General features: G+C 37.5%; 3 protein-coding genes across 4 annotated transcripts; all 3 read right to left on the reverse strand.

Annotated features, from left to right (window-relative positions):
- Nucleotides 1–799: 799 nt before the first annotated feature.
- On the reverse strand, nt 800–8698 carry LOC122087206 (serine/arginine-rich SC35-like splicing factor SCL30). The gene is made up of 8 exons (XM_042656254.1): nt 8542–8698; nt 4854–5015; nt 4617–4694; nt 3362–3526; nt 3156–3196; nt 2002–2062; nt 1735–1917; nt 800–1244 (listed from the first exon to the last, which is right to left on the reverse strand). The coding sequence occupies exons 2-8, from the start codon at nt 5006–5008 to the stop codon at nt 1124–1126; spliced, it is 804 nt and encodes a 267-aa protein (XP_042512188.1). The 5' UTR covers nt 5009–5015; nt 8542–8698; the 3' UTR covers nt 800–1123.
- Nucleotides 8699–10094: 1396 nt separating this feature from the next.
- On the reverse strand, nt 10095–15734 carry LOC122085594 (serine/threonine-protein kinase PCRK1-like). Its single transcript, XM_042654070.1, has 4 exons — nt 15027–15734; nt 13741–14001; nt 11264–11386; nt 10095–10981 (listed from the first exon to the last, which is right to left on the reverse strand). Exons 1-4 carry the CDS (start codon nt 15408–15410, stop codon nt 10418–10420), a joined length of 1332 nt encoding a protein of 443 aa, XP_042510004.1. The 5' UTR covers nt 15411–15734; the 3' UTR covers nt 10095–10417.
- A 5391-nt stretch (nt 15735–21125) lies between these two features.
- Nucleotides 21126–25089, reverse strand: LOC122086373 (elicitor-responsive protein 1-like). Of its 2 annotated transcripts, none has more exons than XM_042655147.1 (5): nt 24854–25089; nt 24378–24446; nt 21700–21838; nt 21468–21603; nt 21126–21366 (listed from the first exon to the last, which is right to left on the reverse strand). In XM_042655147.1, exons 1-5 carry the CDS (start codon nt 24918–24920, stop codon nt 21304–21306), a joined length of 474 nt encoding a protein of 157 aa, XP_042511081.1. In that variant the 5' UTR covers nt 24921–25089; the 3' UTR covers nt 21126–21303. The 2 variants fall into 2 exon arrangements, with proteins under 2 accessions (XP_042511081.1, XP_042511082.1); XM_042655148.1 differs by having other exon boundaries at nt 24378–24443; nt 24854–25088.
- Nucleotides 25090–25350: the final 261 nt, after the last annotated feature.

The raw sequence follows: 25350 nt of genomic DNA on the forward strand, positions 1-25350 counted from the left end.
GGGGGGGGGGGGGGTGTTAATGCAAGAACTGAAACTACCATGTTGAAGAAACAACCAGTACAAACACGTCACCACCTTGTGTTCATGAATTAGAGAAGGACCCCATACATTTTAAACTAGATGATCACACCAATGGTTGTAGCAGCATTTATGGTTTATGCGTTTGCAAGGAACACTGAAGAAGGGTTTTAACGAGAAGTACGTAGAGCATTTGTCACTGGGAAGCAACACTATGGAGATGCGGACAGATCTTCTAGTGCATACCCATTGCACAGGACTACCGCAAATGGCAGGATTCCACCCACTTAAATTCCGTCTAGTAACCTTGAGAAGAAATAAGTATCGTGGCCATGGGAGTATTTTTCCATTCAATTGGACACTTAATTCTCTGTTGAATCAATTACAATCTCCAAATATTTTAGAAACACCAAGATAACGTGTAGGCTTTGCTCATCATTTAGCAGTTTCGAGCTATGCACCTAGTGAAATGCGAGATCATCACCATACCAAACATCTTTGATGTTCTTCCAACTTTTTCTTGTCAATAGATTTTACTTGGTCGTTATGTTCTTCCAATTTTTCTTGTCAATCGATTTTACTTGATCATTAAAAAACGTCACCACCCTTGCCTCAAGCGTCAATTCACAGCTCTACTTGATAAATCATTTTCCAGCATCAGTAATTGCCAGTGCTACCCTAGGCCAGACCACCCAACAGAGCTAAACTCTGATTTAGATCAGACAAAATGCCATCAAAATTGTTGGCGGCAAATTCAAACATTTTGCACTTTGGGCTCGAGTTCTATAATGGTTCACTTAAAAGTAAGGAGACTCGGGACCACCCCAAAAACAAAAGCCTTGTCCTCGTAATATCAAGTTATCAACCATCTAGCTAATGCAAGCAACAGAAACTCTTGGGAACAGTACGAAGAAACAGACAAATACGGCCAAGATGTGAAAAGCAGTGTTTAGGGGATCCAATCAGGTAAGAAACAAAACCATAATTAACCTATAATTGCACAAACTCTATGATAAGAGCTCTCCTCCAACTGCAAGATGGCAACCACCAAATTGTACGGATGGGAGAAAGTTTGGTGGTCTCTGATCCACATTTTGCTTTTGATCTATCTACTGTGTCTGGGAGACAAATCAGCAGACCTTGACCGTGATCCAGACGGGGATCTCGAGGCACCTCCAGGAGATCTCCAACCTGCCTGTGTTCCCTCTGCATCATAATCATGTTTCCTGCAACCAATGCATGACAAATGATATGTATTTCAACTCTAAGCAAAGGCCATATAAGATGGTCATAGAAACAAACCATTGGGGTAAAAATCATGGGGATGGTTGGACACACCACTAGCTTCATGGAGCTAGCGACTCCACCAATGGGGGGCTGGTGATGGGAAGGCATGGGATCATTTCCAAGGTGGGAAGTGACAGGCTGAGCACCCCAGTAGAGCAGCATGCCCAGCCTTTTCCCAAAAATTATATGGTAAAATTGTATAGGGCAGGAAAGAGTCCAGCCCTGGAGGAGCAGCCCCCGTCTTATGGTAGTTTGCAAGGTGCAGCAGATACGACTTCCCTAATGTCATAATGAAGACTTCAAACCAACCACTGCTTGATAAGCAGTCCAGAAAAGTATTGACTGCTTAATATGGTCACACTTAAAAGGGCATAAAAATGTTCACCTGGAAAACGATACACGTCTGCGACTTGAAAAGGAATTACTTACTCATGATAACCCTTGCCACCTTGATCTCTACCAGCGTCACCATAGCCTGGTGAATATGAGCGCCTCTGCACATGTTCATCTCGTTCTGGTGGAAGATCCCTTGGTGATCTCGAGGTATCTGCATGCCTTCTCCTTGGGGAGATGGAATAGTCACCTCGCCGTCTCGAAGCAGGAGAATACGATCTAACAAAATCAATGAAAAACTTCTTAATGACCATCATCTCACTGTGTCAGGCTGGAGTTCAGTTAAGATCGAAGCATCTTTACCTCGAGCGGTATCGGCTCCTAGAAGGCGGAGGGTAACGAGGGGAACGTGATCGGGACCGTCCTGAAAACATACAGCATGTAAAGCATTACTTTTAAAGGTGTACCAAGGGGCTCAAAATCAAATAAATTCCCGAAAGAAATAACTAATCAAACCAAAATAGTAAATATACAGTGAAAAAAAGCATGTCCATGTGTGTACCCCTTGCCAAAGTTCAGCTTCCCAATTATGATCTATCCTCGATCCAACTCCTCTAATTTGAATCATACATGGAGTTATGTATAGGTATCATATCTGCCGATATGGACCGATGGTAGGGTGAAATGGTCCAAATCAGCGGTATCAGTATTTTTGGGGCTAAAATGATCCAAGCCGCCCAATATCAATCTTGGACCGATATGGCCACCGATACCATATATTAAAACCTTGTCCTCAAATAGAAATACCCACACCAAATCAAATACCTCTCCCTCAAGAACACTATTATTTGCTCGAATTTCCAGTCTTTCTAATTAATTTTCAATTCTTATGTTACTCCTAATTTTTCCTATCTTCCATCTCAACATCCTCTTCTGACCTACACTAATTTTCTGTGTTGTTCCTGTCTCCTACCATTCAGTTCCATTTAACATTGCAAGTCTTGTATCGCACACAAGATGAGCAGTCTTCTACAGGTTTCTTTACCTTCTAAGGTAGAAGATAAGTGATAAATGTAAAATAAATTAAAACGACTACAAACCTCTTGAAACCTCAACATGCAAGTGATAAATGTAAAATAAATTCCTCAAATAGAAGGTAGCGGTGGCAGATCACAGATGGGTTTCAGATTAAGTATGGAGGAAGCATACAACCACAAGTCTCACAAGCACACTATTCAACTAGTAAATTGTTGGATTACAAGCAAATTTATTTGGGGGAAAAAAATACACCCAATAAGGAAACTTGAAGAAACTTAAAACAAGGAAACTAAAACTGGAATATCCTGTGCATCTAACCTCTACCCAAAATAAAGACTATGTAATAGTCTCCCAAATAAAATAAACTCCCAAAACAAACAAAAAACACATAGAGAACAATTTCACTGATTCATAAGAAAATTTCTCATAATTTTTCATTCAGATTCTGAAAGTAAGCACCCAGCAGATGTCAAGCTTACCGTAGTATGATGATCTTCGTCCTCCGTTACTTGAAGGCCCACTGTATGTAGTACGATCAAGGACAATTTAGATAAGAAGGAAAATCATGAAATAGTTTAACAGCAAATTAAACATATTTATAACCAATTATTTGAAAAACAAAAGTGAGCCTATTAGTAGTATTTTGCTACAATTATTTGGTTAAAAATTTGGATATACACTTTACCTTGTCCTGGATCTGCCACGCATCTCCTCTGGCCTTTTCCTGGTCTCTGCAGCAACAACCACAGTTAGCTCTCTTCCGCAAAAAAGTTGCCCATTCATATGATACTGAGCCTCTTTAGCATCAAAAGGATCCACAAACTGCACAAAGGCAAAGCCCCGAGGTTCCCTGCATAGGAGATGTACAAAATCTTCATGGTAAGTATATAAAACAAGAAAAATTGCAACTTCTAGGTGACACGAGGAGACTAATTTGAGGAAGTTATCAAAAGCAAATTCAGCATACCATGTTGCTGCAAGGACATTTCACTTAGTATGCGTTCCTTACCTATAAATCAACTATAGTGCACTTTCACAAGGAATGCACCCAGTTTAACTTGAAAGCAGTTAGCAATCCAAGCTTAGTGGCTGACCTTTCCTTGTATGGTCAAGTATGTCAGCAACTTCAAAAAATGCAATGACTTGAAAATTCTTCACATGCTTGTAAATATATTGGACTTGAAATCAACGTTGCTCCAAATTTTAATCTTCTCATGCTATCACCCTTCAATTTGACTTTCAATCTTCTTCCCCATCAAACTTCTATTGGTGTGTGAATTATATATTTTCTCTTCATACAGGAACATTCTTCAATTGAACATTACTCTTTAACACCCTTGAGGAGACCCAAAATTTAGGCAATGCTAAATAGTAAGCCTTCAGCAGGGCTTGGGCTTGTTTTAACTTCAAACCAACATACCCCCTGACAAACCAGTTCAAAAAGTAATTCACCATGAAAAGCATAAACCAATTTACTTGACAGAAGAAACAGAATTTCCCCCCTAGAAACAGCTTTCTCATACCATAGTCATGTACCATGATCAAAGATCCAAAAAAGAATGCAGCAGCATGCAACATTTATATGTGAACACGCAGTTCTAACTGCTATATATTTGGATCCAACTTTAACAACCGCATATCTTAGACCCTGATAAGTAACTGAAGAAGCAGACCAAAATTGAAAACAAGCTGGTGCGTGAAAAAGTCAAAAAACCAAAACATAACCCTATGTAATAATCTTTTGGCAGATACACATCACTAATTGGTACGAATCTTGCAAACCAAACATGAAATAAGTAGCATGCAACAGTTAAATGAGATCTAGCAGTGCTAAGTGCTATATTTGGATAAAATTCGACAACTGCATATCTTAGACCCTGATAAGTAACAAAAGAAGCAGAGCAAATTTGAAAACAAGGTGGTGCATAAAAAAACCTCACCCTGTGTAATAATCTTTTGGCAGATACACATCCCTTACTGGTCCAAATCTTTCAAATGGAACTCGAAGATCTTCTGGTCTGCAAACATCACCAACAGATATATATGCTAAAAGTACACCATGTAAAAATCATGGGATATAAGGATTATAAGAATCAAACCAAAAAAGTGAGGATTTTAAGAGATGATACATTGTTAAGAACACTGACTGAGCCACAATCACTTCAAGGGAAAGTTACCTGCAACTGAGAGGAACATTTCGAACCAACAGACTTCCATGATTCTGCTCTTTGCGTCCACCATACCCACCATATCCCCTTGGAGGGGGACTCCTTCCTCGACCCCCATATCCCCTCCTTGGAGGACTATAATATGGTGGACTGTACCTCCGCATGGTGAAGCTGTAATGAAACATTCTTTATAAATATTTTTTGAATATCATAGTCAAGACTTAATAAGAATGTTTAAGAATAATTAAAACGAAACATTACAATGCCTGAAATTATGACAAACAACAAACATAGAGCACGAGCTTAAAAGTCTGATTTTACTTTAGGCTGTGTTTGGTAACCAAGAGAAGAGAAGAAAAGAATAAAAAAAAGTACACTTTTTTGTACTTTTTTCTTGGGTGAAGATTTTTTCTTTGCACTTGGTATGTCTTCAACCAAGAGAAGATTCACCTTTTGAAATTCAAAATTCCTCTTGGGAATTGTGAAGTTTTTTTGCTCCCCCAAAAATTTTCTTGCAAGAAACACAAGAAAACAAGAGAAAATATGAAAAGATAATAAGACAATATAATAATTACACAATGATTTCCTATGTGTCTATCTCTCTCCTAAAATTCAAAATTTTTTGAATTTTTTTCTCTTCTTTTCTTCTCTTTTCTTCTCTTGGTTACCAAACATACATAACCTTTTTATTTTCTCACCAGTCCATTTCTTTTCTTCTCTTCTCTTTTCTTTTCTTTTCTAGATTCTTTTTTCCTTTCTTTTCTTTTCTTTTCTTCTCTTGGCTACCAAACACAGCCTTAGAGAAAGAACATCTCTGTACTTAACATAGCTGTCTATTGGTTGCCTAGGCGTCCAAGCGCCTTGGTTGCCTTGTGTCTAGGTCTCCTCCAACACCTTAGGTCACCTAGATGCCGTGACAACTATGCTGTATGACAGCAGTTTCAATGTCCCAAATGTACATAAAAGACCACATACACATCAGTATAACCATATTCACCCACTCCATGCATTATTCTGTGTCAGTTTGTGAAATTACATTCTCTGGCGTCCTTGACAAATTACTGAGATATGAAATTTCCAGTTACCATGATGATGATTGAAAATAATTCCATTTTTGTGCCATTGTTTGGATGACAGTACCCAGGAGCGAATAATTTCAGAACCCACAATGTTTAGTAGAGAAACATACCACAGAATAATTTAAACATGACATATTTTACTAACTGAGTAACAAATGAAAACAAGAGGCTATTCCAGAACAGGACGGGTGTGTGTGCGTGTATGTGATAATAGCTACCTTGCAAGAACAGAAGATAGTGCATGATATCAACTCCACACCACAAAGGGAAGCCACAACAAGGAGAGGGGGAAAAAAAAAACTACAACCCATAGATATAACCATTCTCATAACATGACCGCACTTGCTTGACAGCTCATCCACCATGCTATTTCTCTCTTGGCTTCCAAAAGAAAGAGACATTCCTTACAGAAGGCTAATGTCAAATATGTTGAACCAAATGAGCAGCTCTCCAGTGTCAATCCTTCACTAGTCAGTGAAGCGTGTGGTATAAGCTATTAGCAAATGCCACAAAGCAAAAGCTGAGCCAGAAACATGAGCAATCTTGTGTAAAAAGAAAGAGTTTCGAATTCCTTCACCAAAGATGAGGATGAGATAAATAAAGAGCTAAACTAGGCCCAGCAGAACATTAAACCGAAGAGCAGACATTGAAAATGACACATACTCAAACATCAATCCTAAAAACTAAGTGGCAATAGCAGACAGTTCGGAAGTCCACAAAAACATCCAATCAAAATTTCCTGGGAAGGTCAATGCAGTGAATTCGCTGGACCAAATTAAAGCTAGCTTCCAGTGTAAATATCCTTAACTATGCCAGTTGAATCAACATGAAATTTAATACATGTCGTGTGTCATTGACCAGGTTCTCTGACAATCAGACAGGCCACAACATGGAGAATAAGCCATACATCTGAGCAAGACAAGCTCTTCACCTTGACACAGCATGACCTCAAATGTCCTCATAAAGTATGATCAAACATCAAATGTGATAGGAAAAGAATTGGATATGATTGTTCACCAAGTTCCGTACATTCGTTGGAATAGCTCCAAGGGCTAGAGAGATGAACTTATGGGACCTTGCTTTTACACATCTCATTGCCTAACTACATCAAGGATGTACTAATAAACTGTGAACTTGCTTTCACTCATCTCATTGCCCAAAATTTCTTTTCAATGAACTGCAACTCTAGGTTGTAACCTTGACATTTTTCTTTGACTGATTTCAAAAATTTATCGCAGAATTGCAGGAAGACATGAAACCAGAACCAGAAAAACCATTGTAATGTCCAAAAACATTTACAATAAAGTATATGAGTAATTATAGACTACAACAACAACAAATTCTATCATAAAGTACAAACCAATCGATTCTATCTTTCACATAAAAGACAATAGCATAATTCAATATATATTATGATGCATTTTGTGATGCATGTAGTTAGTTTTGCTTTCAACATGATAGCACGAATAAATTTTAAGTTCACTGCCCAAGTTTGAAAGGCAGAGAAGTCAGGGCCCCCTCCCAGTAGTCCTGCCAGCTAGTGGGTGGTTCTTTTGGACATGAAGCAGGCAGGCATCTGCAACCCAAGCAAAATTTTTTGCCACCACCAAAGAAGTCAAAGATTCAACAAAAATCATAATCTGCAAATTTTTGCCAAGAAGCCAAAGCAACTTTTATTTTATGCCAAAATGAGCAATAGACAAGGAGCTAAAAGTACACGACCAATACCAATTTTTACTCTGTTGCAGGATTATTAGACATACTGGCAACATCACCAACCGACTGGAATTGAACACATTATTCCCAACAGGTAGTGGAATTTACCTCCCGATGGTCAAACATCAACAATTATTTCTCTCCATGGGGTGAGGAGAAACTTATCCTAGCACTGATAAGATTCTCAGCAGGCCCATAAGGCCATATACTAGCAGGTCAAAAGATCACTCAATCACTAATAGATCAAACCTCGTTAGGTATCAGTTGTCGGCTGTCTAACAAAATGACAATAGTTATATTTGCAAGCCGTAGGCCCTAAAACCCTTAGCGGCTTGGCCACATTCTAGGTGATGCTGTACAGCTCAGAGAGGGTTTCACCAGCCTTCAGTACAGTCTTTTCGATTTTTTTTTTTTTTCTTTTCCCTTTCTTTTTGGGGTTGGGGTTGGGGGTGGAGAGATGTGTCCTTTCAAATGTCGTGGCACTGCACTACAACTACCACACCAGAAAAATAAAGTGCAACTAGTTATCGAAATACAGTTAGCCACAGAGGAGAAAAAAGCATACCGTACAGTCAAGTAAAATCAAATAAAAAACCAACATAGCACACAAATGAATTGAAAGAAAAATAACACACAGAAAGATAATAATAACAACAACAACAACTCAGCGATTCGATCCAGTACACAGAAACTAAACAAGAACAAAAAAATGCAAGAAAACCCTAATCATGTTCGAGAAACGGAAACTACAGACACAGCACTCCAATGGCGCCCCAGCAAGGGAACAGAATGGGGGAAATAACATAAGAAGAACAAAGGGACAGTGCGTAGAGAAGGCTAAGCTCCTGCGTATCATTGGCATGAATACAAGAAAACGAAATCATAATCCATGGCTAGGTTACCTGGAGAGCGACGGCGGAAAAGAGATGAACGGAGCCGAGAGGATCGAAATTCGGAGAAGACCTAGAAGGGGACTAAATCAACAACTGACGGTGTAGTTGGGCAATCGAATATCTGCATATTATAATAAGCCCTAAATAAACATACATGGTGGTCCCACTGAGTCTATCGTCGTCGACGCCGACTTACGGCTCCACCCATAAGGCCATACAACATTTTCTTTTTCTTTTCTTTTCAAGATCCGACGGTCTCGCGCTGACCTCGATGATATCCCGATATAATATTACCAAAATAACCCCTCAATCTTTCAAAATAACATGTTTCGCCTACTAAATTAAAATTTACAATAGATTCTCACCATTTCTTTTTTTTCTTTTTAAGAGGAACAAAGGAAATTTTTTTTTTTTTTTTTTTTTTTTTTATAAGTCAAAGGAAATTTCATTGAAAGAAAGCATCCAAGGTAGAGCACCTTGATGCAACAATCTAAGGGTTTACAATGAAAGGAGAGGCTCAAAACCACCACACTCGAAATGGTCGGAGCCTGACTGAATCAGCAGTGGCAAGATAGTCAACAAAGACATTATTTATCCTGCATGCGAAAATGAAAAAACAAGAAGAAAAAGAAAAATAGATGTGCAAAACATCATCTACAAAATCCAAAGATACTCAATCTAAAGAAGCAATAATCTTATTAAGAGCAACGACCACATTGTGGCTATCCAAATAAAAAGGGATTGCAATGTGATGGTTATTTAAAGAAGGATGCCCTTTTCAACCAAAAAATATATATATATTCGAAGGAGCCCCCTAAACTTTCCCTTTTAAAATTTAAGACTATAAAACTTGTGTTGGATATATATATATATATATATATATATATTTTATGGAGAAAAGGCTCTTTGAGTTGTTGGCATGGTCTAGGCTTACTATCTCCTCCCTAATGAAATTCATCTTGGGTGGTGCACTCCCTTAGTCCCTTATACCTCTGGCTCAAATACAACTATCTAATGTGAATTGAATATATGTGAAATTTAATAAGTTTCTATTATAGACTATGTCCAAGACATTTCATATAGCAAAAATTGCCACATCACCTTCCACATGACAAAACTTGACACTAGTCTAAAAAATCTCTCGCCTATTTTTATGAAAAATTAAAAAAGAGAAGAGTGTTCACTAACTTTCTATTTTCAAAAGATCCAAGGACACAAGTTTTTTAAATCCACTCTGAATTCTCTGCCAATTATCTTAATAAATAGTTTTAAAAAGCAATATAAATAAATAAATAAAAACTTATATTTGGTATTAGTTGTAAAGTAAGAAACATTGTGAGGATATTGGCAAAAGCTTTGCATATGGTGGTCATATTGTGGAGAATTGAGATAGGCTTTCATGTGCCCTATTTAGGTCATTCACCATTTATCCAATGATTCGAATGACCAAATGAATAGTCAATGTGGTAAAACAAATCACCTCAGTTGGAGCTTGTTCCACTTGTGCTTCAATTGGCTACATTTTCCCTTCAAGATCCAGCTTAAAATAATTAAAGAAGACATGGTGTGAAGACAAATTTTCATTGCTTCCTCCTCCCTGGCTCCATTAATATACACAGGTAAAAGAGGAATACCTAAAAGCAGATCATATGCTTGCGTAAAAAATGGAGTCTTCTAGCATATTTATACATTTACAAGGAACCATGAGATGATGAAAATTTCATTGGAAAGCAAATACTTATGATTGATATTTTAACTTGTAAGCTGTGGCAACATATTCTTCTTTAATAACTTTTCGGGAATAGGAAGAGGGGCGGGCATATAAGTTTCCAATTGCTAGATCTTAGCAGGGATGCATTTTCACACTATTACTTCCCCGGACTCATCACCAGGTCCTCACCAACCCTGGTGTCCAATTTCTCCAATCCAACTTCCCACCAGATCTATTTCTAAAGCTGACAATTTCCCTGAAATCAAATACCCTCTTCAGATAACTGCCCCCTTGCTTTGTTGATTCATTCTCTGCAACATTGTCTTCCTTCACAGGTTCAGTTTCTTTGATGGATTGTGGGACCACACCATCTGATGCTGATGATACCTCAGCAATGATCTGCCCCAGCATCTCAACCACTTCACTCATCTTGGGGCGAGATTTGGGTTGCTTCATTAGACATTTGTTAGCAAGGGAAGCAAGTTTTTGAGCAGATTTTAAGCAAGAACCATCTTCTAGTCGTGGGTCTAGTATAAGGTGGAATTTCTTGGAGTCTGATACATACGGTTTCACCCATTCTAAAAGCTTCTGCTCACTTCTAGGTAGGTTTCTGTCCACAGACCGTCTTCCAGTTATGAGTTCATAGAGGACCACCCCAAAGCTCCAAACGTCACTCTTGGCAGTCAATCTCCCTGTTTGAATGTACTCTGGAGCAGCATAGCCCACTGTTCCCACAACCTGTTCAAAACTTTCAAATGACAGTCAACATACTTGAAAAAAAACATTAGGAAGGCGCTGCCAATAGATGCTAAATAGTGTCAGAAAATTATTCCGTGGAAGAACTATTATATCAGCTGACTTTGGACAGAGTGCCCAGGGGAAGTGAAGGCAGCAAGGTTCTCTTAAATCTCTTATACTGTGCCCTATTGTGTTCATGCGTGAGAGAGAGAGAGTGTATATGTGATTTTGCATGCACCTCCTCACTCTCCTTCATACATAAATTCCAGATGTATAACTAACCGTTGTTGAAACATGACCAATTCCTTCAGTTGGACCCAGTCTAGCCAATCCAAAGTCCGAGAGCTTTGCGTTGAAGTCCTCATCTAACAGAATGTTTGAAGATTTAAAATCCCGAAATATTAGCTGCAAAAAAAAAAACAAATGAAATAAACTCAATTCAACATTGCCAAAGCACAGAGTGATTTTTCATAAATTAAAATATATATAGATTGAGATTAGTTTGCAAACACTCAGATAACCAGCCAAACAATCAGGTTGGACTGTGCATGTAATTATATGAATTTTGGGAAAGTGAGGTGTGGATGGTTAACAACAGGTCAAGTCTACATTGACCTTGATTCGACTATTCCCCTTTATTTCCAGGGAATCTTAAACTACAACTGGAACAGGCTGAAATCTGTTAGGCTATACCTCACTCGAAAACTGCAAGTGCCAGCAGAAGCAGCAATGACAAAATCCTCATTATGAAGTTGAAGGTTCACTATAGAAGTAGCAAGGAAAGATACGAATAGTTTAGGTCTTGTCCCAGGTATGACCTCGAATAGAGCTGATTGGAGGACAAGGGTCCATGTAGCCTACTCCATTTAGGTTGGTTTTTTCTGAGTTGTTGTCTGTGTTCATTTCCTTTCACTTTTAATATTCTTTTTGTCTTTACACATATCCATGTAGTCGACCCCATTTAGTTGGGATAGGGCTGAGGTTTTTTTTTTTTTTTTTTTAATTGAAATTGAAATTTCAAGAATCAGGAGGATAGAAGGCCTATAGTTGGTTCAAATGGGCAGTGCCACACAACCAGGCCCACCATCAACCAAGAATCTTCAGCAACTAAGCCCAACTGAGTGGCTGATTCCAGATGATTTAAATCAGAATTGATGGAGACTGATCCTGTATCCGATACCAAGTTTAACCTTACCACTGACAGGAAAATTGTGGGTAGGTTTTAGGTTCAACTACCAAGGTAGCAGGGAAACAACTGACCTGCTTAGCTTACTATCCTGCTACTAGAAAAAATGTGGAAAGAACAAGGAAACACCAAAACAATTCTTGGCTTTGAGCAAGGCTTTTTTACCTTAGAAGATTTTCAAACAGAAAAGGAGAGTATAGGAAAAGAAACGATGAATAAGAGTTTTAACCATTTCTTGCACACAATCAACAACATTTCAAAGAAACTCCTGGTTTTGTTCAGCATCGGAAAAGAACTAACCTGATTTTCTGTTAAGATTTTAAACATCTTAAGAACAATGAATCCTTGTTAATAAGATTCCTTTGGTAAGAAGACGAGTCACAGACCTTCTCATACACTAAAGAAATTACAAAAGCATTCAAGTACCACATGATGCAACCTCTCTATCATTTTTAAGCTAATGTTGCACTGATTAGATTACATTAGATTATCACAAGAAGATGCAACCTGGTCCAAGGTTAGCGTCCGTGGAGGCTCTTCTACGGACCAAGCCAAAACTTACCGTCATCCAAACTGAACCGCTTGCCTCTCTGGAAAAATAATTCAACTTTTCCTCTTTTTTTTTTTTGGTAAATACTTTTCCTAATTTGTATAGCCATGATAAATGAAGTTTTCCTTCGTAAATGGGGTTTTATTATAAGAAGTGTTTTCCCCTTTCAACGTTTAAAGTTTGACACCCAATATTTATAAAACAAAATACAATAAATCAAAACAAAACAATACCGCTTGACTTAGTTTACTGTGTTGTACATCCCAAACAGGAAATCGGGACTTTCAATCTAATTCACAGGCTTAGTCACACAAGATCCCAACATACTTTCCTTGTGGAGGATAATCATCGACCTCATTGAACAGCATAGACTGTGAGGGCTCAGTTGAGAAGCAGTGCATCATTCAAATAATTTAGAATGCTCTAGGTAGAAAATAAAAAATATAAACATGAGAATGCATTATAGGTATGGAAGACATATTCATGGCAGTGAGGAAATTCGGAAAGTTGCTGTCAATAAAAGTTGGATTGGTCAATGACTGCAGAAAGGGCACGCCATCAATATGTGCGTGTGAATCATCCACATCAATGTAAAGAACTATTACAAAATGAGGCCCCAAATAGATTAAGTTTCTTAAGGGATGCAAAGGGTGCATGACTAGATTAGGCCTCAAATAAGAGCAGGCCAGCTAGGAAGTTCAAGATCTAGGGATTGGTGATGAGTTGATTCAAGTGACACTTGAGTCAGTGTGCAGCCTGAACATCCCTTGTGTGAATCAGATGAAGTCATTTAATTGAAATTGGGTAAAGGGAAGAGCAGGGTATCAAGAAAAAGCAAAAATTATACCTTCCTTGAACTCAACAACTTCTCTTTTGTTTTCAGCCCCAACAAATTACACAGAAATTCAACCAGGTTCGGTGTAAGTTCCAAGTGTCCCAGCTCATTTAGAAACCATTTAAGTATTACAAAATGCAATATAACTCGGACAAATTAAGTAGATTTATAAAGAAGGAAACCTATACCTGAAAATCCATTTCTTCATGAAGGTATGCTAAACCGCGTGCAGCATCTAGAGCAATTTTTAATCGCATTTCCCATGAAAGAGAAGATGGCATCCGAGCAAGAATATGGTCCTCCAAGCTTTTATTCCTCATAAGTTCATATACCAAAAGCCGTTGAATTCCCCTCTCATCATCTTCAGCACAATATCCTACTAATCTGACAAGATTTGGGTGCTTCACAACACCCAAATAGTTTACTTCTGTAATCCATTCCTTATGTCCCTGAGTGGCAAAAAGTGGAAAAGTGAACATAGCATTAGATAAATGCAATATTTTAATTAGTGTTCCAAAACTCTTGCAGATGGCCTAAAATAAATCAGAAACCTAAGAAAGCTCCGATCAATCAAAATTTCAAATAACTAGTCTTTAGTTCTGGGAGTAAGATCTTGTCCATTTTTCTCAACTTATCTAGCAAACCAAGGTATAGAGAAAGCAATACATTCTAGGGAGAACAATGGCAAAAAAAGTGATATAGTTTCAGTCTGATACAAAAGTTATCTTGAAGTTTGAATCATAGGATTCTAACTAAATCCTGATCCCACAAAATTACAAATAGAGGCATAACACTGTAGCGTGTGAAGAATTATTATGCTCCTGCTGGTGGTCTAGCAGTGTTATACAGATCTCCGGAAGGTGTCGTGCTTCCAATACCACCTAGATATGTTACCAATTATTCTGCAGTGATTAAAGTCGATTCTACCACAGCCAGAAACGACGCTCACTTGGAGGAGGAGCGAACCATAAATTCATATCAACTACTTGCGACTATATATTTCAGAATACGATGCTCACTTGGAGGAGGAGCGGACCTGTTTTTAAGAGTAGGCTCCACTTGCAACGTACAAATCCTGTTCCGTCACGGAGAATTTGGGAAACGATAATTCTTTTTTTTTTTTTTTTTTCCAAATTTATTCTTTCTCTGTCTCTGCAATTAATAGTGAAAATTCTTGTCTGTCATGGAGCTGTAACTAGTAATAAAAGTTTTTGTACACAGGAAAGAAATCTCCAAATGGCTAACATTTCACAGTAACACTCAAGCTCAACAAAAACTTTGTTTTGCACACAGGAAAGAAATCTCTTCAAGAGGGAGAAAAAGGGATTTTGGAATTACATGAATGCCTTCTATAATTTTTATCAAATGGGGTCATCCACGAAAATTTCTGAACCAAGTTCTTAAAGATTTAAATTTAGAAAGGAAAAGAAAAGAAAAAATTTGTGTTTGACTGTGTCTCAGAGAGAGAACTTGCCTGCAAACCGCTTCGATTCAACTGTTTGATAGCAACATCCATCTTGGCATCAGGATCATCATCAGAAACCGTAACAACTGCTCTATAAACACATCCAAAGCCTCCCTCGCCGATCATGAGGGCACGACTGAATCCTCTGGTAGCCGATCTCAGCTCAGAGAAAGAAAAAACTCTGAGATCATTAGGTCTCCTCTGGGAGAATAAGTCGTGAAAACTCAAAGAGTCAGAGAAATCCCTCGACTCTGAGCCAACCTCGGACCGCCTGACATCCAAAGTGCTGGAAGCGATGCTCAGGGAACGGGCCCAAGACACTCTAGAAACCCTGGACATGGCGCCATCGTCGTCCTCTTTCTTCTCTCCATTAGAGAAATGAAAGCACTTCATCTCTCAAATGGAGTCAAACGCGAATAAAGCTAGCTCTAGGGGATGTAGAAGAACCCAAGAACTCCACCGAAGCAGACATGAAGAAGACGCCGAAGAGGAAGTTGAAATCTTTGATGGAGAGCGGAAACGGTAGTTGAGATAGAAACATGGGGTGAGAGTAAGTGTGGGTGAGTCAAAAGGGAGGGGCTGCTGATGAGGCAAGGTTTGTTCATCAGATCAACCACCTCACCTCTTCAACAGTTCAACTATGAGAATAGTGAGAGAGAGAGAATATGATTGGGCGGGCGTGGCCGCGTAGCCGTTGTGTGACCCGTGAAATTAATAGAAAAACTTCCTACCATAAAAAAAAAAAAAAAAAAAAAACTGAGGAACCTGGAGATGTGAGCGCAGGTTTGGGACTTTGAGTCTCTCTCTCTCAATCGCTGATGCTTTGAGCCGTCCTGGCTTTGAAAGACCGTTTTGGACCAATGGCGAGAGATTAGAGATTCCCGCTGGCCCAGTCTTCAGTGAAAGCGGGACCACCTTGTAAGCCCTGGTCCAACTTCCAGTTCCATGTTTCAACTGCCACAAAACACGTTCAATCATTCATCTCTCTCTCTTTCTCTCTCTCAGTAGACTCCACACCAAGGCTTAAAAACCAGAGATTCCGTTCGGTCTCGACCAATTCTGATTGGGTTTGGATCGAAATCGGTCAAATCATGCTCTAATTGATCCTGATTCTTAAAACCCCCTCTCACTTAACGATGTCAATCGGTATGATTTTGGGTCAAGATAAATCCAATCAGTTTGATTTTATTTGATTCTTATTCGCTTTTTACATTATTTCTATAATTCGAACCAAATTTGACTTAAATGAAAATCACATTCTCAAACAAATAATGTTAGAAAAGAAGTTACAACCTTATAAAAATATAGTCACACAATAACAAAACTGGTATTTTTCAATTTTTTGTACACAACTCAATAAATAAAGATCACAGTAGGTAACTTCACATGATTCAACCAAAGAAATATGATTATAGGACTTAGTATGGTTTAAAATTGGCTCTGATTAAATCGATAATTTTAAGTATAATTTAAAACCAAACTAAATTGAATGAAGTTTCATTTTCAAAACTAAAATCAAATTGGTTTATTATTATTATTATTATTATTATTATTATTATTATTATTATTATTATTATTATCATCATCTGTTTTCAAATGTTTAATTTCACTTCTAATTTTTTTGTTCCAAATCTAAATTGATACCCCTTACTCTAAACTAATAAGTTATCTCAGGACTTATGGTTGAAAAGGTTGGATAAAATTTTGACTAATGCCCAGTTTTTAACTCCTAAGATGAATTATTTTATTTCATCCACGACCAAGAGAAGTTGCAGCTACTTAGGCAACGAATAAATTTTATCTTTTTAAGTGTTGAGTCATTAAGCCGGATCCAACTAACTTTTGGCGTGTTTCCTGCCTTTTATTTTCTCTTTCTTTTTTTTTTTCATGAAAGTTTCCTGGTTTTCTTATGTATATGAGTGAAACGTGTTTACATTTTTGTAACAATGATTGTCTTAATAGTGCAATTGGCCAAATTTTTTTATTATACATCACAATCAATGGGCTTAATGGGCTTTGTCCCAAATGAATGAGGTGTAGGTTCTAGATGATTGTCATTGTCCACCGTACTGGGAAATCTTGTATCAAACCGGAGTTAGACGACTGGCTGGTCTATGTTCGACCTGGTTCAACTAGGTTTATGCACACAAAGATAGAAAGCAAAGGAATGGTTCAAACCCGCTGGTTCTTTCTTTGAGGTGAATGATTTTTTTGATTTTGTTTTTGCTGTTACTAGGTCTTAAAACAGTAGAAACAATTTTTTCTATTTCAACGCGGATTGTATTGTTGGTCCAGTCGTTTTCAGTTGGTCCATTCCACTGACCAATCCAGCTTTTGAAATATGGTTACACCAGCACTTTCCTTATTTCAACGGTTATTTACATCATTACTTCAACAGCGTGAGAATTAAATAAAGCATCAACTGAACTAACGAGATGCTTCTTTTCATTGTTCTGTCACATTGGGGATCCAAATTTCAAAGCAACACATATACACCCAATGAGAATTATGAAAAAATATCATTATAAATAAGGAGACGTAATATAAAAGGATCCCTAAACCAAACCGGTAATCAATCACCTTCTTTTCTTTATTTCCTTCTGCCTTAAGGCAACTAATACTTCAAATGTTAAGTAAAAGAATCTAGAATAGGGGGTTGTGAGTTGAGTAATTGAGTCGACCCAAATGAACCAGCTGGTTTGATTTGGGAGGATTTACATAAGCCCAAGTTTCCCTTAAAAATTGAATTGCAATGGAATGCGGAGCTCCATGAAAAGGATTAATTAGGGATGGTTCGGAGTTAAGGGTATCATTTAGGACCAGAACCGGGAGTCAATCCCAAAACCAATCTGTCCATTAAGTTATAGGTCTGATTCTAGATCTGAACCTTTCAACGGTTCAAACTGAAAGACCAGTTTGGAAACCCACCGGAACTAGAACACTATGATCCAGTTAGAACTTGCATAAAATCAAATATTTGGTATTGGTGTTTTAGATTTTGAAAATTTCAATTTATTGGTCTACTTTTTTTTTGGTATTTTGGTTCAGATTTGTATCTGTATTTGTATTGGTTATGGATGAATATTTGATTATTTGTATGCTTAAGAATAAATATTTAACTATTTTTATACATAACAGTGAATATTTAGGGAAGGGACCAATTAATTGTTGTTTGTCTGGTTGGACCATTAGGGTTTTTAAAGGATTGGAGGAGGACACTAAACATTTCATCTGGGGAACAATAAATGTTGAGAGATCTAAAGCTGTAGCAGAGCTTCAGGTAGGCTTTATTCTAGAGGTGTAGATCCCTTTTTCTACGAGTTCAAGGTCAGGGTGTTAATAGGTTCGATTTTGATTTAAATGATTCGATTCGGTTCACATATATTTTAGCTAAAACCATAACTGCATCATTTACTAAATGGTTGCACATTCTGAAACCACAACCATTTAGTAAACAGTTTCGATTTTGATTTATTCCATACGGTTTTTAAACGATTAATAATCGGTTTGCTAGTTTATTCACGTGTTTACTAAAATTTTCTTTTGGTGATCAACGATTCAATCTTGAAAATGTGAAAGGCAAACCATTATGTTTTGTTAAAGCAACCAAACAATTAAGCAAATGAAAATATTTTGATAGAAAATAGTCACAAACGCATCTAACAAGTCAATAAGTAATGCTTACAATAGAGATTTTCTTCTTCTCCCCCCCTCCCAAATAATGTGTTATAATATTTAAAAATATATATTAAATATACCAAGGTATAAGCAAAAATTGCATTTTTATCAGTGTACATTTTACTTAGTGTGTTGGATTAATTTAATCAGCGTTTCAAACAATGAGCAAGCTACCTTTAGAATTACTTGCAGGCTTGCAACATTCAATCTTTGAATCAAATTAGGTCAAAACCTAATTTAATATTTAAACGGATTAATCGGATTGGTTTTGACGGTTTAAATTGTTCAATTTTCACTGTTTCAATTCGATTTGAAACCACAAGTTAAACAGATCGGTTCGGTTTCAACTCGTTTAGCTAATCGGCCTGAAACTTGAAACCATAACCGAATCATTTACTAAATGATTTTGCAGTTTCGGTGTAAACGACTCTGTTTGATTTTGGTAAATGGTATCGGTTTCAAAGTCAAATCCTTAGTTCAAGGGTTCCAACTTCAGTGTTCGTGAAGTATTTGCCAAGGGAATGTGCCAATCGGAGTGGAAAAATATTTCTTTCTACATTTGATGCCTATTGCTTGAAAGTTAGCTCGCCATTGTTCTTACATAAAATGATTTGTTACCTTCTTTCAATATTTAATACCAATTTATCTCCCTTCATTGGTATGCTCTCCTCTAATGTTCGCTCAAAGACTCCCCTCTAACCCTTGCATAGAGAACCATCTCCTATTAATAAATAGTCTTCTTTTTATGGATTTTATCCCACGCCAAGGTTATGAAAATTGGAATCAGGATTGAATTGGTCAATGCCAATTTTAGATCCAATTTGAATTTAAATTGAGATATAAAATTAATTGGAATCAGTCTTAGGCTACATTTAGTAGTCATTCAGTTTCAGAAATGACATATCGTGTCAAAAACAGAAGTTTCGGTTTCTATGTCAAAAGGTCGTTTTAAAACAAAAAAGATGATATTTGGTGAACCTGTTTCAAGAACGATTACCCTAGGCACCGTTTGACAACGTTTCTGCCATTTATGCATCTAGAAATAATAGAAACGAACAAAAACAGATTTTTGGGTGTATGATAAACTTGTTTCTCGAAACGTTTTTTGCAGACATAATGCCACTAAAAAACCCAATAGTATCATCGGATGCCCAAAAGGGAGAGAGGGTTCAGCTGCCTCTTTTTAGGTTTAAATAGTTGAAAGATTTATCGGGCACAACAACCTTTTTTTCTCTCAAATTCGTTTATAGAAACGATGAAACAAGTCGGACTTGTTTCATCAAAGTCATTTATAGAATTGTAAATAGGCATAAATTTTTTTTTATGTTTCTAGAAATGGGTGAAACGGAACAACTTTATCGAACGCTTTTTAGGCTATTTCTCCGTTTATGGGAACAAGAAAAAGCAGAAACGGAACGTTGTCAAACGGTGCCCTAGTTGTTCCCTTTTTTTTTTTTCTTTTGTATTTGGAATGAAACCAAAATGATTGAACAAGGTTTCGTCGTTCCATCATTTTATCTTTCTACAATTTTTGTTTTTCCCTTTTTCGTTCCAAAAAAACCTAAAAACACCAAATTGACACAAATGCTTTATTTCGTTTTTTTGTTCCCATAAAATGAAAAAATGCCAGAAATATTTTTTCTAGATGACTACCAAATGCAACCTTAGAAACCCTAGAATCGACTCTCATATGTAAAAGTCTAAAGAACCAATGAGAAAATCCTTAGAATCAGCCAAATCAGGACATTCAGAATCAAAATCAAGCTGAGCGGATTCAATCCATCTAATTCTAATTTTTGAAAGAGTGTCTCAGGCACAAGTGGAACTACAAGTAATCCCACCAAAGAGTCCCCTCTAAAAACTTGGAAGACTCTTCGGATCAAGTTGGGTATGTAGAAGGGTGGAAAAAATTGAAATAAAATCGATTGACACCCTCGCTGAAAATAACAATGCTAATTTAGGTTTGATATGAATTAGGCTCCTCTCCATAGAGTCCAGGGACCACCGTCCCGAGGTCACTCCAATTGTGGGATCACTCTCTGGCCCTAGACTCTATCGAGAGTAATCCTATCTGTTTGATACGGGGCTCCTTGATAATTCTTACACCCCATGAATATATGTGATGGTTCATGAACTTAACTACAGGTCTTTTATCTTCATAATTATTAATGATCATTGTATTTATTTTTATTTTTTATTTTTTAAATAAAAAAAGAGTGCTCCATGGTAGTGATTATAGCCCTAGGCTAATGCCCTGTATAGCAAACAGTGGTTCTGCAAGTTCAATGATCGATGATGGGGCATATGCTAACTTGAGCGATGAGAAGACAAGGGCTTTCTTCCACCAGGCTACCAACCCGTTGGCACCCTAAATCTATACACCTTTCACAAAATCACCGTGAACCTATATTTGAAGTTTTGGGCTACAACTAAATCATAAATTAGAAACTGTATATTATCTCACCAAATCTAACAAATATACTACATCTAATGGGGTTAAGGAATGCAAGAAAAGAAGAGGTCTTCAGTTTCCATTAGACATGTTTCATTAATCTCATAAAATGTAAATCCCATTGACCTCGTATATGATTCAAAAAATATTGTTGTATCAGAAAGAGCTTTGCCTCCATCCTCCCAACTCTTCTTCGTTCAGGTCCATTTCCCTTTCCGCCTGTGGAAAACACCAAGACCAAAAATCAATATTCACAAATAGTTCTCTGTTTTGATTTTCTAGCTAGATAGGGGGACCGACTCTGTAATAGTAGTGCATACCAATGGGGTGAAAGTGAAGCCAACTCGAATCTCTCCACAGTAAGTTTGGTCTGTCTTGACGACACTATACTTGCGTGGATGTAACTCAGCTCCTCCATTTTCAAAGCCCAATGCAATTAGATCCTTCAAGTGGATCCTGCAATAATATTTTAAATTACGATCAGGTCAGGTCTTATGTAGATTTTTGTGAGCTATGAGAATGGAGAATATATATGGATGTATATTTATTTACGTGGCTTCTCCAACAAAGTCGTCGGCGGAGAAAGTGTCCTTGTCCATGATTCTGAGGAAAAGCTTGCACTGGTCATCTGCCACAGGGTACTCCACTCGGATGGTAAATTTCTCATTCCAGACTGGGTTGCTACCTTCTCCTGCGTCCAACATTTAAAAATTTATGGCATTTGCGTATGCATACAACTTGGGCCTGCCCAAGCCCAAGCCCAAATAGGAGTGCATATCAAGCTATCCCTAATTTAAGTTATGAAACACAGACTAGGGTTGTGTTTCATAGTCATTAAGAAAAACGTTTTTGTTCTTTGGAAACAAAAAAACGTTTTTGTTCTTTGGAAACAGAAAAACGTAATAAAACGTTTGGTGTCAACTTAGTGTTTTCGATTTTTTTAGAATGAAAAAAAAAAAAAAAAAGGCTAAAAATGCAAAATGATGAAACAACAAAACCTTGTTCCGTCATTTTGGTTTCGTTCCTAATAAAAAGAAGCGAACAACAAGAGTAATCGATCTTAAAATAGGTTCACCAAATACCATTTTTCCTTTTTAAATGGCATTTTGACACAAAAAAACTAAAAATTCTATTTTTGACATGAAACTTTGTTTATGGAATTCAATGACTATGAAACGCAGCCTAGGTTTGTCAAGATGAAACAGTACTAATGAACTTATCAAAATCAATTGGAACAAATTGAAATGATTGATCAAACTCTTCATCAGTTCGGTATCGGTTTTTATTTTTAAAAACAATTAAAATATTAGAATCGATTGGACTAACAAACAACATACGAAACGAAATCAAAATAATAATAATAAAATAAAATTCCATGTCTATCTATTAGGCAAGTGTTTTCTTGGTGGGACATACAAACCACACCCCAGGAGAGGCACAAGGGTCATTCCTCCGTCCCACCCATAAAACTTTGTTCCACCTTTATCTTATGGAGAAAAGAAAGGTCCCTAGTTTTTTGTTTGGTAGAAAAGAAGGGTCTCTAATTGCGTCAATAGGAGGTGGGTTTATAGTGGGAGAACATGCGGAAGCATCAACAACATAGGGATTTCTGCTTTTCATGAGGGTGAAGCGATTATTTCCACTTCTGATCCGCCATGGCTCTCCCTCACCCGGTCCCCTCTCCCTCTCCCCTCGCCACACCCACAACCCTGATTTTTTTCTTTTTTGTTTTCTGGTAATGTGCCCAACCCCCTGATTAGAACCAGGTATTGTGCAAGAATATTGTGTGTTAAATTTGTCATTGTGCAAGTATTTAGATCTATGTACACTAAGGGTGTTAATTGATTTGGTTTTGGTTTAAACGGTGCAGATCGGTTCAGTTCACATTTATTTGACTAAAACCATAATCGCACCATTTACTAAATGGTTCCACTTTCTGAAACTGTGACCGTTTAGTAAACGGTTTCGGTTTCCACGATTTCTAAACGGTGTCGATTTCACGGTTTTAAACGGTTTCGATTTCGGTTTATTCCATACGGTTTGTAAAACGGTTCACAATCGATTTGTTATAACTTGCAACCATCTCTAAACTGAAGATCATAAGCTTATCAAAAAATAATTGACAACCACAAATAAGAGATTCTATATTAACGATAGAATGTCTTAATTTGATAATCTAGCGCTATTTCTTTGCATGGCCCTTCTCAAACATTTAGAACTAATATCATACAACATCCAAATCCAGCCTTCTACAGCATAAAATATTAAAATGACAGGTAGTTCAGCCAAAACACCCCATCTATGATAACATAATAATATAGTAACATATATGGATTACAAGTTCATGATCTAAAGCCTAAACTTGAACTGAATTGCAATAAATCATACAAAAGCAGGATGAACACTTAATTTAATTGTTAATTATTATACGGATTACTGCCCCATCTTTATTTAATTGTTATACGGATTAATCGGATCAATTTAAACGGTTTTAAACGGTTTCAATTCGGTTTGAAACCAACGGGTTCTGCGTTTAAAAAAATCCCGACCCGTTTACCTAATCAGCCTGAAACTTGAAACCATAACCACACCATTTACTAAACGGATTTACGGTTTTGGTGTAAACGGATTGGTTCGGTTTCGATAAACGGTTTCGATTACAAATTCACATCCTTAATGTACACAATATTATACTTTTGTGTTTTTCTGATCTACTCTACGACCTAAATTAGGATAAATTATAAAAAAGCCTCTAGAGTCCAGACAAATTCTACGCCCAAAGTCCCCAGAAAATATGTATGAATCAAGATGGCCTATACCTATTAATGACCAAGTAAGCAAATAATTTGGTTGTTATATGATTAACAAACAGTTAGGAATCATTCAACAGGAGCCAACTATGGACTAACACCGACCGAACGATCGTTTGTTTATTGATCCTGGGCCTCCTGGCTTCATTGTATAGGACTGGTTCTAGTTCGTTCCTCTTGAGGCCAGAACCGAATAAGAACCGGTCCAATTTACACCCTTTCAATGAGGATGTATCCTCATATGGCCATGGAAGGGTAGTATTGGAATATAGGCACCAACCCAGTGCGGGCGGGGTAGGGTGAGTTTTTTTTGCCACCTGTCTCTGGCGCAGTATCCACGTGACAAGGAAAGTTTTTTTATTTATTTATTTTTTTGGTGAATCTAACGAAGTTGGAACTTGCAGGTTGGGTTTGACTGACCTCGACGGACGCTGCTCTTGCGTTCTTGGCTCTTATACTGAATCAACACATACGGATCCATTCGACCTGCTTCAAGAGAAAATAAAACAAGTAAGATAAAACCAATCTAAAGGAAGAACTCCATTTAATACGAATTCAAAACCCCCCAAAAAGGAGCATCGATTGGGATTTGAGATCTCAAATATGAGGGCTTAGGTGACTCGAATCCTGCACTAAAACCATAAGAGGAAGAAAAAACCAGAGATCACCCTAAAAGGCCTAGACAAGCTTTAAGATAATCAACCAATTCAGGCATATATATATATATATATATATATATAACCATTGATTTCAACTGGGATGTTTCAGAGAAATCTAGCTTTTTGTGCCCTTGATCATCTATCCAGAATTCCAGATCTACGGTTGCCTATTTCCACGAAGAGTGAGAAAGGGAGGGTTTTCGGGGGTGGGGAATCAGGAATGTAGAGATGATGTACCCAAGAAATCGGTCCCCTCCAAGCCTCGGGCATCCACTAGCAGCACCTCCAATATGCCGTTCACCATCTTCTTCTCTCTCTCTCTCGCTCTCTCTCACACACAAAAGACAAAGAGAAGACGATGAAGGAGTCGAGGACAGATTTCACAACTCTCACTGGTGAAAATGGGATCTGGCAAACGAATTTCCGATGTTTTCAAGGCATTTTCCAGTGGAGTTGCTAGGTCAAAGTCAAAACGAAAGCAATTTGCGCAACGTGGCCTGTCACCTATTCGCCTGTTAGTAAATAAAGATAGGCTTTTAACTAAATAAATAAATAAATAAAGACAGGCGAATAATCTCCAGCCGTCTCAAGAATCTCAAAAAATAAAAAATAAAAAATAAATAAAATATCTCTAGCCGTCGCATATTGATCTGGACGGTCATCGGGGTGTGGTTGTGTGGTGCACCATGCACACATGGAGCGAAATGCCCCGCCCCGCTCATAATGATACCTCA

The sequence above is a fragment of the Macadamia integrifolia genome, chromosome 8 (genome assembly GCF_013358625.1).
Source record: "Macadamia integrifolia cultivar HAES 741 chromosome 8, SCU_Mint_v3, whole genome shotgun sequence".
NCBI lineage: Eukaryota > Viridiplantae > Streptophyta > Magnoliopsida > Proteales > Proteaceae > Macadamia > Macadamia integrifolia.